Source organism: Corvus hawaiiensis, chromosome 1 (genome assembly GCF_020740725.1).
Source record: "Corvus hawaiiensis isolate bCorHaw1 chromosome 1, bCorHaw1.pri.cur, whole genome shotgun sequence".
In the NCBI taxonomy this organism is placed as follows: domain Eukaryota; kingdom Metazoa; phylum Chordata; class Aves; order Passeriformes; family Corvidae; genus Corvus; species Corvus hawaiiensis.
Genome location: NC_063213.1, coordinates 53009760 through 53026151, shown reverse-complemented (window position 1 = coordinate 53026151; position 16392 = coordinate 53009760). Strand labels below are relative to the sequence as shown.

The following is a 16392-nucleotide window of genomic DNA, read 5'->3' as shown; positions in this document are numbered from 1 at the left end:
TACCACCTGGATTAGATTTCTAATGCAATAAATTTCCAGGCATCCTCTTTCAGTATTTTCACGACACTTCAGTCTATATTATGGTGGAAATTGGATTAAAAGGACAAAGCGTGAAGTCATTTGCTGAAGCAAACAGGGTGTTAGTGCCAAATTTTGTATAAAAGGATGCTGCTGAAAGGACTGCATGTGTCTCTTCTAATCCAAAGAGAATCCTCTGCCTCTGAGTTTAAGGACTTCATTTCCAAATACAATGCACAAGGGGTACATAAACCCCTGTTAAACAGTTCATTTTGTACATTCATCTCTTGTTTGTTTATGGTATTTAAAATGTTGTTTTCAGCCTGGAACAATCACATTCATGTGGAAATCACTTTGTAAATTTAAATACTGTATTAGTGACAGTTCTGTTCAGAGAAAGTATTTTATCATGTTGGACAGTATCAGTAGCCATCTTCCTGTAATTAAAGTTTTAAATATATTAAAGAAAATTCTGCCTTTTATTTTTCTCAATGAAATAAAGATTTTCAAGAGAAAAAATTGGTTATATGTAGAGACAATGCTGACCATGTCTGAAAATGTGACGTTGCTAGGACAAATGAGTGATTGCTGTTCTTGGATGAAAGGAATATTGTGTGTGACAGTTCCACTGTCCACTGAATGGACAGTAAAGTTTGAATTCTAGGCACAAGACAGGACATAAATGATACTATTTAAAAATCCAAAATCAGAAGATAAATATCCAAAAGTTTCTATACCCAAAGATGTAATTCTTGAACACAGTCTTAACAATTATCTTCAAATGATGCAAGATGGCCTAAACGTGAAAGTACATTCATATAAAAAAACTTACCTAACTCCAGATGACCGCTGCAGTTTTCACAGAGAGAAGATGGACCACCACTTAAATTCCATTAGGATGTGGTCTTCCTTGGAGAGCAGGTGCTTCTTCTTCTGAGAAAAAGGAATAGACACATCAATTTCATTTGATCCCTCTGGCTGATGTACTAGCACTGACTTGGTAGTTACTTCCTTATTACATTATATTTTAAAAATTGACTCCATTCTTTATTCATCATTCCAAACCAGACATCTTTTTTTATGCATTGCTTTCTGATTGCTCTCAAAGCATCTTTCCAATTAAATAATTTCCTGACAAAAAGCAAGTTTATATGAAGTAAAACTGTTTTTCATATATTTTATAGGTTGCTGCATATTATACAATGTCATGTATCATAAAATTCCTGCTATTAATGGTTGTTTACCTTTTCTAGAGACAAAAAATACACATCAGAACTTAAAACCAGACAATTTCTTGCAATAACTACACTCATTTTATGTCTTCTTTTCTGGCTTCAGAAAAAATGGGTGATGTTCTGTGCTAGAAAAGTTAATGCTTTTAAAGTCTTCTGTACTTTCTGAATGTAATAACAATGACAGCACTTAGCACTTATATAAATCTTTTCATGCATAGAACTCCCATCCTGACATTGAAAGTATTACTATTCACATTTTACAGATACGTTCTTTAATGTAGCAGTGAGTTCAATCTCCACACCCTCCAGGCCAAATAAGCATTATAGTAGGGGTACAAATGTCAGAGATTTTAGCTGAGAAATTCCTCATCTCAGTCTCAGACCTTGCTTTACTATTGACACATTCATTAGCTTTATGCTGGTTTCTGTTAGTGACCCTCCTTTAGATTAGAAAACCTGTTAAGTACCACTTCTCCATTTCTTCCTCTTCTTCAATGACATGTTCCAGAAATCCAGAGGTTTCCTCAGCTTTTCCTACACAGGGAGTTGTCCCCTTGACCTCAGCTCAGTTTCCCCTGCAGAAGGACACATCTACAGACTGACTCAAGCCTTCGTATTGTTCTGATAAAATATCTGCAATAACTGTCTGATTTTTTCTGTCTGTCCTGTACAATCAGTTTATTTGTTTTATTAAACAAAAAAAATCTGTTTGAAGCAGTTTTATTGGCTACATTTTTGCATTTAATGGCTACATTTTGATGATAGCCACTTTTTAATCATTCTTCATTTATTAGGCATACCAAAATGTGATTAATGTGCATGGCCATTCTCCTGACCCCCTTAGCTTCTCTGATGTTTTACTTCTTGTTCTTCTCTTCTTTCATTTTTTTCATAGCTGATTTTAGACTCTACATGATCAAACTCCCCAGATGTGTTTATATAGCCTGTGGTATGATACAACTTGGCCAGATTTGGATTATTTATTAATATAATAGATAAATAAATATTATATCTATGTATTTATCAATTTGAACAGCAAATCTTCGAAGGGCCTAGAGGCCTTTCTGTATCTAGGTCTTAAAAAGCATCATTTGGTGGACTTTTCAGTGGACAGGGGAAGGAACAGCTAACAAAATTTTTCATTATTTGGTCTTTTGAAAACTTATCTCCTGAAAGGTTTCCTTAAGTGCAAATGAATTGAAAATACCTAAGTCCAATTCAAGTAACAAGTAACTAATGCTAATAACTTTCAGTGACATTAAGGAGAGCACTGACAGACAAAGAGAAACATCAATTAATGCAGGAAAAGTAAGATCCTTGATTTGCTGTCTGCCAAAATAGATGGCATTTGCTGTATTTTCTTCACAGTCTTATATATCGTTAATAATTGTATTTAAAAATTACATTGGCAGAAGTAGTAGTAAAGTTATCTTTTTTTCTAAATTTAAGTACTGATTTAAATGGGAGTGCTACAAGCTTCTGTGGTTCTGGATGTGTTGGTTGTCTAAGTTACATGTAGAGGTGAGGAAGCAGCAAAATGGGTTGTCTCAAATACTAAGTGGTATTTGCCAAGGAAGAACATGAACCTGTTTTTTCTGCATAACCTTTTTTTATATACTACCCGTTCAGTTTTGTGAGTGAAGGAAACATGGCCAGTTTATCTTAAATCATCAGTAAACAGAAAATAATGAAAGAGCTACTGTCTGTTAGTTCTTAGAATCATGATATCCAATTCCTGGAGCTCCTGTATATGCAGAAAAAGAAAAGCCAATGAATAAAACCAAATAGATTGCAACTAAGTAAAATGAATGAAGATAGAAGGTTTTGCTTGATGTTATTAGGTAACACTGACAGGTACAAAAGCAGCTGTTGAGCAAGAGCAGAGAGCAGCAAGTACCAAACATCATCGTGGGGCCGTAGCTGACCCATCCTAAGGTGACGGACAGAAACTCTGTAGAGGCAGTTGAGTGGCAGCACTAGGATTTCGGGAGAACATAGCCCTCTGAAAATAGCCTCAATTTCCTCATAAATACCCATAATGAAAATGCCCTGCTTGATTCAGGGGCTGTTTAAACTTGGTGTCCATTCCAGAGAAGCGTTGTTCTACAGTGTAGCTCATACGTAGCCCCAGTCAATGGTACTGCTCAGTTCAGTAATCAGATGAGCTGAATGTAATGATGCGTGTATACATGTTTGCAAGTTGTGGCTCCTTAATGGTACAGAATATTATGGTGAAGAGTATTATGTCTTGGAAGCACTGTGGTATAATGTAATGGGAGACAAAAAGCCTTCTGAGGCATAGAGTTTAGTGAGCTTCAAAAGGAGTTTCAATGAATGATATTGAGTGACTTCAGAGTGTTAAGGAAAAAGTACGTAAACAACAATTTATAATGTAAGCTCTGTAATGAGCTCTTCTAGCATAAATATGCAAAACACTAATTAGTTATAGCCAAATTTCCCTAGCCTTGGGAATCTTTTAGAATATAGCTTTTCAGTAATTCAATCACATCAAAGTATTTTTTCTCCCACTCTTCTAAGAAAGCTGTGTGTGATTTGTTGGAGAGTAGGCAGAGATAGGAAGCAAGCTGTTGACAAACCAAAAGATGACTTTGATGAGGTTTAGTGAAACAGTGACTTACAAATTTATCAGAAAGAAATGCACAATGAACGTTTAAGAAGCCCTGTTTGCCGTGACTACCATTATTGAGATGAGGTCTGTCAATTAATTTGATTCTAATTTTCCAAAAGGCAAGTAATTTTTTTTTTTTTTTCCCCACAAAGGGTATAAATATTGTTAGATACAAGGTTTTGGAAGGATTTCAGAGTATGTTTGAGGGCAGATGCTGATTACACAGGGCACGCTTTTTGGAAAGTTATTTTTGATGATTTTTGAAACATTAAATGGTTGGACATCACATTATTTGCAGTTGAAAGAATTTAATCTGATTCTGACTTCAGAAAACTACAGTGAAGCAACCTTCCTATCATGACAAATTACCAAAACATCCTCAGTATACCCACTGAATTAAATGACATTTGGCTTTAGATCCTTGCTTGGAAATGCAAAGAGGAATGGAGTTCGAAGAGATCTACTGTTAAATCTGATACGTTGGTTTTTTCTTTTTTTTTTTTTTAATTTAGAAGCTGATCAGCCTGAAATTATTAAAATCTTGGTATACTAAATGTTACAATTTTGATTCCAAATTGGCTACATGTTAATTACCAATACACCCTTGGTGCTTCAAAGGCAACTGATTTAATCTATTGTATGAAACAGGATTGTTCAGGCATCATTATAGGGTCAGAACATGATCCTTCAAAAGAGCAATAAAGTCAAAATACAAAAACAAATCTACAACACTTCCTCTGCCATGAAACCAACTGAAGTCCAGCCTTTAAAGCCATGGATTTCTTGTCTTCTTAGGTTTCAAGTCCATAGCCAAATGGATGAAGGGAATCATTCTGATTATATAGTCAAATTAAAAGTATGTTTATACAGCTTGGAAAGCAATGATTTTGACTTCTGTGTAGGTCTGCAATGCTTGTGTTAATTCAGATTAAATGAATGATAACAGTAGGGAAAGAGTAGATCTTCCATCAGAGATGGAAGGGACTGCTAATACAACACTATGGATCTGGTCCTAGCCTAAAATGCTCTTTCGGGGATTTTATTTAATTGATGTTGTTGAATTAATTGAAATGTTTGCTTAGTTATGGTTGTCGGATTCTGAATTTAAATATCATTATGTGTTTTGGGGGACCTGCTGAAAGGAATTTTGGGGGGTTTTGGTGGGTTTTTTAAAGCAAAAGTATTTTTATTCTCTAATTTCTTCAGCAGTAGTACAGATTCTATTTGCTCTCACAGTCTATCCTTCATCTACTTCTCCAGCTTCATTCATTTCTATCTGTTTTGTTGGCAACTTCATGGATTGTGACTAAATATAGGAGTTCAGCATTACAGCAAATATAAAGTCATTTCTACAACATTTTCTTATATCACATTTTGGAAAATAAGTGACAAAATAAAGGCCTTTGCTGTTGTTCAGACTCCTACGTCATCATATTAATGCCATTGAAAGTTCCAGCTTTTATGCCTTGAGCCTGAACAGAATTTCATGGCTGTCCTCAGGTGAAATGTTCTGATGAAATAAGAAGAAAAAAGCTTTCTGAATTCTCACATTATAGCAATATTTTCATGAATTCTAAAATTATTAAATTTATAATACTACAGTAGGCTTTTTCCAATTAAATGTGCGTTTTCTTTTGTCATAAGAAAGGGAAAAACTTTAGTTATGCTTTTTAGAGTAATTTAATTAAGCATTTCCTGTAAGTTCATTTCAGTATCTATCATGGCTCACTAAAGTCGAAATTCTATATAGAATGGTAGATTAATCGCCCTTTGTCTTCGATGAAATAAGAATCCTAAATATGCAGAGTCATGAAATTTGTGTTCCTCAATTGCTTATTCAATGCTTTGGAAACCTGAATCAAGAAATACAGAAGAAGAGGGCCAAAGGTTGTTAAATGTAGCGAGTAACACAGATTTTGAACTTTACTTAATGAACCGAATGTTTATTACTATGAAATAAATCCACCATTTAAAGAATTATGGTGGAAATGTAAAACATTAAAACTGTAATTAATTTTGGTCAGAAGCATGCAATGCACTCATTTTTCCTAAAACATTTCCATTAGGATCCATATTTTCTCTGTTATTGAGAGATTTATTCCTTTCATATGGTAGTGCTGTCTTTTTCTGTCATAAATATGTCCTTCAGTGATGTTTACAGTGAAGTCTTTCAGCTGCCTTCAACTTTGGGCAGCATGTCTTGCTAGTAGCTTACAGATGCATTTTTCTATAACTCAGTTGTGCCTACTTTTCCATTTAATGTTGTTAATCATTTCTGAAGCAAAGAATATTCAGACTTCTTGATAAAGGGCTATAGATATTAGATATTAGATATAGATTAATACATTATATGCAGATTATATTTCACAAACTTATTTGAGAAAGCAGTTAAAGCCTGAAAAAATCTTCAGCTGTCATTTAGTACCTACCAAGATACATATATCTTGGTAACCTAACAATTGAGCACTTAAAAATTAAACTTGTTCTTCTTGGTTTGTTTTGTTTTTTTCATGAAATAGTACTAAGAAATAGATCTATTAATTCCTTACTGTTGGCCTGAGCACCTTTTGTTCTCCTGTATTGTAAAAAGAAGCCATTTTATTTCCTAGTATAAAGAAAACAAACATGAATAAGGTTTGCTTCTTAAAATTTTGTAAATGTATAGTGTAAATATGGTGAGAGTATGACCATAAATGTTTAAAATTATCTTCATTATAATATGCTTTTTTAGGCTATGAAATATTATTCTGTAGTAGTATTACGAGAATATATAAAGTGGAACTTTCTGTTTTAAATTTACAAATCATAAAAATAATTATTATGTTGCTGCATAAGTAGAAAATGCTATTTAGTTTCCATATATGTGTTTATATATGCACAGATGTAATTATTATAACTGAAGGACAAATTTGCCTTAAAAATAATCTTTTTCAGGGCCATTTCAGATTTGAAAACTAGAGTGCCCTCTCACACTGGAGTGGAAATTAAGAAGGCTTGTCCATATGGGCGCAGTACAATCCCGTTAAAGCTGCTTTTCATCTCTTTCTTAGTTGATGTTTCAGGTTTGTGATATCTAAGAATTTATAGGTGCAGTCAAACGTTCATAAACCTGAACCTTTAGAGACTAAAATTCTTAAAGAGGAAACATCCTCCTCTACTTTCTTCAAGGAGAACCAGCTGAACTCATAAAACAATGGTTGGGTTTCAAGCACCACCTGCCCTGAAGAGGATCCCAACTGTAGTGGCAGTCAGCCAAAGGGACCACTCAGTGGAATGGTTTCCTCCTAAAAAGGAGAGGAACAGATGGAAGATTCGAAATCTGGCATGAAATTCCACTTCTGTACTAAGCGTTAAATGAAATTTGACTGTAAGGGCTCTTGCGATGGTACATTTATCTGTATAATCAGAATTAGAAACAAGGAAATAGAAAATACAGAACACTGACAAACATTTCAAAAAGACTTTGAAGTTCTTGTAGCAGTGCGAGTTAAAGGAAAGAGTTTGTGATAAACATGCAGCTGCTTAGAGCTTCTTAAAGAGGAGCTTTAGTGTAAAAGTAGTTCTGCTGGTCTTGCATTGCCACCTAGAGCTCGGCAGCACGTACTGCTCGGTAAGGAAACACTCCAGCTTTGCTCTTTTCACTGAACGAAGTGGGGTGGAGAGCTGCTTCCAGTTAATTGATGTCATGTTTGCTTACATTGTAATGGTTAGTCCCTTCATAGCCTCCATTTCATAGTGTCCCAGATCAGCAGAGATTGCGCTGCAGGGCTTTGGTGGGCTTTGACAGAAAGAATTAATGGCGATGCGCATTAAAAGGTACAACTGTCAGATATCCAGTGGTCCCAGAGGGGGCATTTTCTTGATGGCTGCTTTAGAATACTTCATGAAGCAAATGTCAAACTTGTCAAGGCTGTCACTATGAAAATGATCCATGTAGCAAGGGTCTCCTTTTCTTGGGAAACAAACAGCTGCCTTATCACTGCAGAGCTGTGGTGACAGAAAACTGTCATCTATCACAAGAAATTTATATTTGCTTCTAATATCCATTGGTAAAGAACTGTTCCATTTGTACTCTGTATTTTTGCACCGTTCGTCATTATAAGGGCTGTCAGTAATACATTTCAAGAAGATAGCATAGGCTTTGGAATTAAAATAGGTTTTGAATTTTACTGCTGGATGCTTTCCTTTTGGGGATTTAACAGAGTGACTATTCTCTGACACTCATTTTCCTCCAAATTTGGCCTGTGACTTTGGAAGCTAGACTTTCACCACATACACAAACAAAAGCTCTATTATTTAGTAAAATCCTTTTTTTTTCTGATATATTTTAAGAGTATTAAAAGTATTTTTACCTGCTTCCAACTTGTGTTTTCCTAGCTAGATTTTGGGAGGCAAGAGATGAAATGCCAGCTGGACATCCTTAATACCTTAGTCTGTTAGTCATATTACAGGTCTTTTGTGTTAAGATACTCTAGAAAGTAACGGGATCAGAATGTAGTCCTGAGTGCTTTTGAGATGGTATTTCTAGATTATGTAATAACAGAGACAACCCTTTAGTCATTCCTCATTATAGCAGGGCATTTTTGTGTTTCACATACTTTCTTATTATTCAGATGATCCCTTACATCATTCTGTAATATATAGCTGTTTATTAAGTTTATTAAGGTTACAGTTGGCAAAATACGCAACATTCTAATGCAACTCTAGATATTACAGGTGGGCTGCAATGAACAGAACTGGGAATTGATGCATTTCCCAGCACAGTTAATTAATGAGTGATTTGTTCTATATGCAGAAGAGTGTCAGATTTCCTGTGGAGTTAAGAATTGTCAGAGTCTCTGTGATTTTCCAGATTTCATTTCATTAACTAATGGAGGAAAAATAAATTCTCAGACTTTTTGAAGGAAATTGGTTTGAGGGAGAAAAAAAGAGAAAGGAACACTCAAACCGCTATTTCTAGGCTATTTTTTTTTTCTTTTTTCATTCCAAAATTTGTCTACAGGGGAATATTCTGGAATAATTACTACAAAATTAACTTTCTCTGTTAGACCCGTTATTCTTTGGTCAGAGAATAGTGTGGTTGACCTTAAACATTCTCTCAAAGGGGATGAAATTATGTCACAGTCTTTCTCAACTGTCAGCTCAAAACTTTAGAAACAGAATCTTGTAGTCAGACTCTTACCTTTAGTTTTTGTCACCTAAAGATATATAAATATCGAAGCGTTCTCATTGACTTCAGTAAATCACAACACTTAATTATGTGGCAGATTTCAGGGTCTCAGTTCTAAATTCCTGACCCCATTCTGTTTCTGTGACCCTTAAATGCCCAGCTACCAAGTACAGACTAAGCAGTGGGAAGGAAGGGATGCCTGTAGGACATTTGAAAACACCTGTAGAGCACCCAAAGGACCCTTTAATCCAGTACCTTGTTTCCATCAGAGAAAAAGTGGGATGCCAGGGCAAAGGATGTAGGAGAGCTAATGTGGAAGCTCCATCTCTCCATCAGTGTCATCAGGATACAGATGAGGTGTCCAGTCACTGGTGGCTTAAGGAGCTCCTGAGCTGGCATTTCAGTTCAGAGCGTTGGGTTTAGCAGCACTTTGTAATGTTCTTTATACTTTTCTGTATCACTGTTGGTTTTGGAAATCCATAATAATGTCAGTTCCAGATTAGTGAACTTTATTAATTTCAATATTAATCTTTTGGCTGTTAAGTGCACTTTTTCAGTAGAAGTAGTGGTACAGTCTTGAGGGATTCACTTCCCTTGGTTATTCTTACAAGTCACCAAATCTGTGCTGAGGCATCTTTTAGGTGAGTGTATTCACTATATTTGAGTCTATTCACTATATTTGAGTCTATGGTTGTCTGTAGTCAGAAAAGATACTGAGATAAGTTTTATTTTTGGCATCCAAGGGCAGGAACTACTTTAAAAGTTGGACTTGTAACATCTGCTAGGAAAAGCTACTTTGATTTTAGGATTTTTAGAACAGAAAACACTAGATGTTGGAGTCTTAGGTGGCTGGAAGAAAAATAAATAATAATATAAAAAAGAGATGTGAGGTATTAATAAAAATAACATGAACTGAATTTCTGTGGACAGAAACCAGAATTCAGTATTTCATCTCTGTGTAGCTGCTGGTAATAGAAACTTTGAACACGGCCGTCATGGACTGGTTTTTAACAGATAACATGAAAATAAAAGGTTTTCCTTTGCTATTCATCAGAATTAAAAGCACTATAATGATAATGATAGGTGGTAATTACTAAAACAAATATATTAAATATATTTAATCTGCAGCCTGTTTCGCATAATTTCTTGATAATTAGGCTATATAGGCTGTGTAGCTGAAAAGTCAAACATTATTAATGACATTAGAAACTCCAGCCATTTCAGTATTCTATGTGCAGGCATTGGGCTGCCTCTTGGGCTACTAAAAAAAAGATAAAGCATTTCATAGAAATCCTGCATTGTCAGCAAACTGAAATAATAGTGAGTCTTCACATCTTGTAGTATGGTTAATATGTGCTCTAAATTGCCAGTTCAGATCTTCCCCAAGCATACTGGCAGTGATAGAACATTCCTTATAATTTATAGAGGTTCATGTCCCAAATTTTTCTGACATTGTCATTCTGAGGCCTCTGCTGTCACTTCTTTTCTGGCAGAAAACTGCATGAGTGCCAAAACTGGTGGTTCATACTTTCCAGTGTTCCCCAAAAATCCTTTCTGCTATCTTGTTTGTGCTGGCACTGTTGTTCATGTGGCAGTGCACCGGCCTGGGAACTGAGCTGGCTCAAGGCATTTCTGACAAAGGAAGAGTTTTCTCCCCTTGCTAATTCATGCTGTCAAACATCATTACTCTGAGCTTTGCACAGCAGTCACCTGTGTTCAGAGATACCAAACTCCAATTTCTGTTTCCAAATGAGGTGTGAGTTTCTGTTCTTGGAAAACAGAGATGGAGTAAAAGTGCTTGTAGAAAATTAAGATGTTCTATGTGGAGCATGGTTTAATGCAAGCTAGTCAGAAAGATTTTGTGCATAAAAATGCAAAAATAACAATACATTTAAAGAACAGTCAGGCATCTGGATGAATTGTGCGCTGGAATCTACCCATAAAAGTCCAATTTATGCTCTGCTGGTAGTTTTTACCTGTTTGAATGTTTTACTTGGTTGAAGCAACAGGAAATCAACAAAGGAAAGAGTATTAGTTCTGCAAAATACCCCAAGGTGGATGCTTTCATCTTGAGTATTCAACCCAAGCAAATCCTGGAGCTGCCATCACCAATAGCCATTGTTTCTGCATCTCAGAATATACTGATCACTGCAGCTGCTGCTGTAACCTCGGAAATCTGCCAGAGTGCAAGTATGACCTTTTGAGCACAGAATTAAAACATTTCAAATTTACACAAAGACAGAAGATTCTGTAAAAAAACCTCATTCACTAGACAAAAACTTTTTTGCCATTAAAAAACTCAGGAAGCCAATGTTCAGTATTGAGCCTAATGTGCCTTCACCCCCTTGCAGTCCTCAGTGACAGTATGGCCCCGTTGTCTCTGAAATTTCTGCATGCTCCATCCATTAGGAGAAGCAGCCCTAAGCAATATGTGAAGAGTTCTGGGAAAAGAACAATAGTGTAGGGTTTATATTCCTGTATGAGGGAGCACAAGTCAGGGCATCAGAATAATGTCAAGTTGTGTGCTAGGGAGGTGGATTAGTTGGCATTGAGGTCAGTTGGGATACAACTTCTGTAGGTAGAGACCTTCAGAAACTTGCAGATTTGCTGTTCTTTTATTAACATGTTCTTCATTAAATAACCTGGCTGTTTTTCTGTAGCAGCCAAAAGTTTCTGTGAGTGTTTTTTTATTCCACAGTATTCTTTTGTCACCTGTAAGCAGTAAGCTCAGTAACAGCTCACTCCTTTGTTTCCAATTCTGCCCTGTGCTTGTTTTCATTTGAAGTTTGACCTCTGTGACCTCTACTATACATTGCACTCTCTTTACTCACTGCCAGTATGCTTGGGGAAGATCTGATTCTACACTTCTGATTTCAATGAATCTGCAGTGTTTGGTTTCACACACATGCACAGACATGTTTTCTTACCTAAACGAAAAGAGCCACAGGGAGCACTACATGTTTTAAAGGTAATTGAAGAGATGACGGTCCAGAAATTTTAGCTTTCAGTGGTCAGTTATGTAAATATTTCTCAGTGCCTATGCTGTCCCCAGAAGGGGGAGGATTCAGAGGCATAATGGCTTGGAGCATCTGCTACTTTAATAGAACAACTAGCTTTTCCATTTTATTATAGTTGGGCGTGACATATTACAAGATCAGATTTTTAAATGAGATTTTCTACTGCTGTTCTATTTTGTGCTGCCCATTTGTGCTTCCTATATATTTTCTGCCTCTAAATATTATAGTTATCCTTACAAAGCATGCTTTGATAGTGAAAGAAGGGCTAGGATACAAAAGGATAAAGTTATTTTCCTACAAGAATGAAAATGTTCTTTTAAATCAGGAAAATACATCTCAGGTTACTGGGTCCCACCTAAATGTCCCTGGTGCTTCTTTTCTCTCAACTGTTGGCTTGTAATGAGAAGGGTTACAGCAGCCAGGATGCTTCTTCATTCCAAAATGTCTGTTTATTTCTTTTTTGTGTTATTGCAATGTGGAAGATTCTCTGTACATTGAATTAAAATGCAGACTGGAAAACTGGCCTTACTTTGAAATTGTGGTAAGGACTGTTCATGATGTGATGGGTTGTAAGTTGCCTTATAAAACAGTTTTCTCACTCTTCCATAATTTTTACTTTGGAGGTCACGATTTTGTACTGGACACAAAATAGTATCCATTCCTATGGAAACAGGCATTATGATGTCACTTCATTTTTTCAGTGAGATCCAGAGGAACCCATAGTGAATTATGAGCCCAACTCTTGGAGCTGAAGCTGTAGAATATTGTAAGCATGCTGCTGCCTGACATGCTCATGTTTCCTATTTTAGACCTGACTGATCTTCAGATAACATATGGTGGTACAAGTAATTGGAAAATTGGCAGACCTGTCAAAAAAATATGCTAGATGGGACAAAAATACAATGCTGCAGCACATAAAGTGTCTCTGAAGTTAAATTTATTGTCTTTTATCAAATGGTGAAGTAAACGCATCTGGTCGCAAAAAAATGAAACATTTTTCAATGGCAGATGCTTTTCAAAAGTAATTTTTAGTACAATGATGGAATTTCTTGCATTCAAAAGTAATTTAGTGGAAACCTCTGGTCAAGAACAAAGTAAAGGTGTGTAATACTGTCTGCTGTAGGTGTTTGAATATCTTGTTATCCGTGTGTGATTTAATAATTTCTTTATGTAACCATCCAGTAAAATGGTCAGTAAAATATTTACTCATTAAATTATTCTTCCACTATAAATGTAGGCAATTAGACTTGTTTAAATTTCTTATCATTTTTATTTCAACTCTGGAGCAAAATCAATCACTTGAATAAATTACTTTTTTTTTGCTTATTTTTATGCTTATTGGTCAGGCAAAAGACTGTACAGAATTCCATACATCTACATAAGCAGAAAAAGTGTACTTCTTCAATAAGTCGATTAATGTTCAGGTTTTCATTTTCTTTTACAGGAAGATGAAAATGAAGCTGAAGCAGAAAATCCATCTCAGGAGCTGAATTTGGAACAGAAAAAATCAAAAAAATAGGAGATTGCTGTCTTGTTTGAAATATTTGCAAGTTGTGTAACAGTGGTTATAGTTTCTCATTGTAAAATTAACAAAAAAGTTCTCAATAAAGTCATTGAAAATTAAATTCATGGTGCACTGGGGAATTAATTAAGTAGCTCCTGGTGATATTCTTGATTACATTAAAGCTGAATTATCAGAACTGAGTACCATACCAATAAAATTCTGAAAGCTTTTTGAACACATTATGGAAAGCTGATGGGTTATTCATCACTTATAGCATTTACTAAGCAAATAGGGCAATTTTATGTTTTACTCTGCAAAGCAGTGTTATCCTTAAAGGATAGTTATAACTCAGACATATTTTGGTATTTCTGAGCAAGAGCTTTGATTCTTAAAAGTTAGATAAATATGTTCTATTAAAGGAGTTCTGAAATTTCTTCTGATCAGTGATTAAAATAAATGTTTCTGAGGAGTAGGTAGAGGCAAGAATTTTTTTATATGTATGGTACATTTTTAAAGTAATTAGTTTTACATTTGTATTGTGATTTTTAATTGGTTTCTTGTTGCATTATACTTTTCTTTATGTAAACCTTTTCCATCTTCATGTGATCATTGTCTTTTAATGAATGTCAAGCTTTTGTCTTGATTAGGCCATCCTACCCAGGTCTAATTCCCTCATGCCAATCTTTCCATTCTAACAAAATAAAATAACGTCTTTCTGTGTCATTAGACCTTCAAGTGAGTAATAAATATCTTAAAAGAACTTTTCTTCCTATAGTCCTAATTTTGTTTTCCAATTTACCTCTGCTTTTTAGCCTGTGCTGGTCAGTAAATGGGAAAGTACAAGAAACTCAGAGGTAGATTTACAGCCTGATAGTTTCACAGATTGCAATGAAGAAACAAAAATTCTCACTGATTCTCTTTTAGGTTTAAAACAACACTCACTGAAGTCCCTTCAGTGAAGTTTATCTTGCTCTAGAGAAATTAAAGTACACTTCTTTTCCCACTCTTCTATACTTTTACTCTTTGCATTGAGTGTTAAATCAGATGGTAAATAGTATCCCTCCTCAATTTTATCCTCTCTGTGTAAATTACATTTTCAGATATTTTAAAAACAACATACCTGTGCTTAAGCAATATATTTTATGAATTCTTTTCTGGTTCATGAGGTTCAAATGTGTCTAGCTCATGGACAAATTTCAATCACAATTACTCTACAGGAGTTTAATAACACTAGATCTCATTTTAACGAATGCAGGTATCATGTAAATTAACGGATAAAATAAATTCAGCATTGGTCCGTTTGGTGCAGATCAAGCACTGTAGCCATCTCAGAGTGGAGGGGGAATATGATTTTCTCTTCACTGCAGTGGAAGAGACAGATTTAGGAAAGACAGAAGCAGAGTTTTACCATGCAGGACCTTAGGGACCATTCTCTGTGCAGCGATGTGAAGGATCACAGGGTAGGTGAAACAAATGGAATGCTTTTCATTTTTTCAGACTAACCCAGAAAACCATAGTTCTCAGAGCTTAGTTATCCACAAGGTCTGAGGAAGGGGCAGGATGTCCAGTGGAACAGGCTGAAAGACCTCTGAATTTTGAAGGACAGAACTAGCAATTTTTAAAAAAAAGGTAAGAGAATGAAGTTTTACGTAGGGCTTACACGAAGGAAACATAATGTCAGGGGGAGCTACTGACTGGGATGAACCACCTGGACATGCCTTGGCCTTTCAGCCTGCACTTGATGCACTTGATGTTTGGGTTTCTCCTGTCTGAAATTAACAGGTAGGGCCTCAGTTGTGCAAAATATTTATATCTTTATATAATCTTATTTCCTTTTAGTCCATGGCAGCACATTTGTACTTTTGCTGTGAGTCAAAGCTCTGTGACAGCCCAGGACTGTACAGGTGCATGAGAAGAGAGGAGTGGTTATTCGGCGTTCAAGTTTTGTATGAACATGCATCACTTGGCTCTGGAAAACCTAAGTGAGAAAAATAGTTCAGTCATTGAAAGATACCATTTGCTTCCATGTGATGCATAACTCTGATGAGCTTTAAAGGAGTATTTCCATATCTTTCCGAACTTCTTCAAAAATTTAATGTGAAAATATAATTATATAAGCCATACTTTTAGCTAACTCCAACATACATCACCAGAAGTCTACAGTCAGTGTTGTTAACCTGTCCCTTGGTTAAGTTATTGACTTCAAAACATGGGAATTCAGGCATTTTCTCTGAAAAATAATAACCAGTACTTTTGCCATAACCAGCTGGGATGGAGATTGAGACAAACGTGGCTGAATTGAAATGCAGTCCTAACTTCATCCCTTCCAGAAAAATGTAGGAGACCGATCTTAATAACTTGTTTGTAGACACGTTTACTAAATAGAGGGGGAGAGGTGTTTAACTGATAAAGATCAAATGGATCAGATGAAGGCTATACCAAATGACTTTATTTCCTTTATTTTGATTCTGTTCTAGTTAAAATTAGCAGCTGAATTGATTTTTTTTGTGTATTCCTGAGTTTTCAAACTACCAGTATGGATTACATTTCCATCATGTATTTTTTTCTCCTCAGTGTCCGGAGGTTTTTTTGATACAACGCACTGGGTAAAGCAGATGTCTGCAACACTGCTACCTGGCTCTGACATGATGAGTGTTACTCTTCAGCAGAACTAAAGTGTAAACCTGATGCAGAATATTGTGACTTTTATTAAAGGTGTGGCTGTGCTGCAGTCAAGCACAAGCCAGCGTGATACTGAAAGCATCCTATCTCCTGCAGAATGAAGTTCAAAGCTTATCTGAATAAGCTCAAAGCCCAAC

General features: G+C 35.6%; 1 protein-coding gene across 3 annotated transcripts in view; it reads left to right on the top strand.

The window, feature by feature from the left end:
* The window catches only part of PHF14 (PHD finger protein 14), a 164097-nt gene extending 150403 nt beyond the window's left edge, over positions 1-13694 (top strand). For 2 of the 3 annotated variants that reach the window (XM_048304706.1, XM_048304686.1), the window contains one exon: positions 13514-13694. In XM_048304706.1, the coding sequence (XP_048160663.1) occupies positions 13514-13588 (75 nt within the window). In that variant the 3' untranslated portion in view covers positions 13589-13694. The remainder of the gene's footprint in view (positions 1-13513) is intronic. The other variant, XM_048304696.1, reaches the window with a different exon arrangement.
* Positions 13695-16392: the final 2698 nt, after the last annotated feature.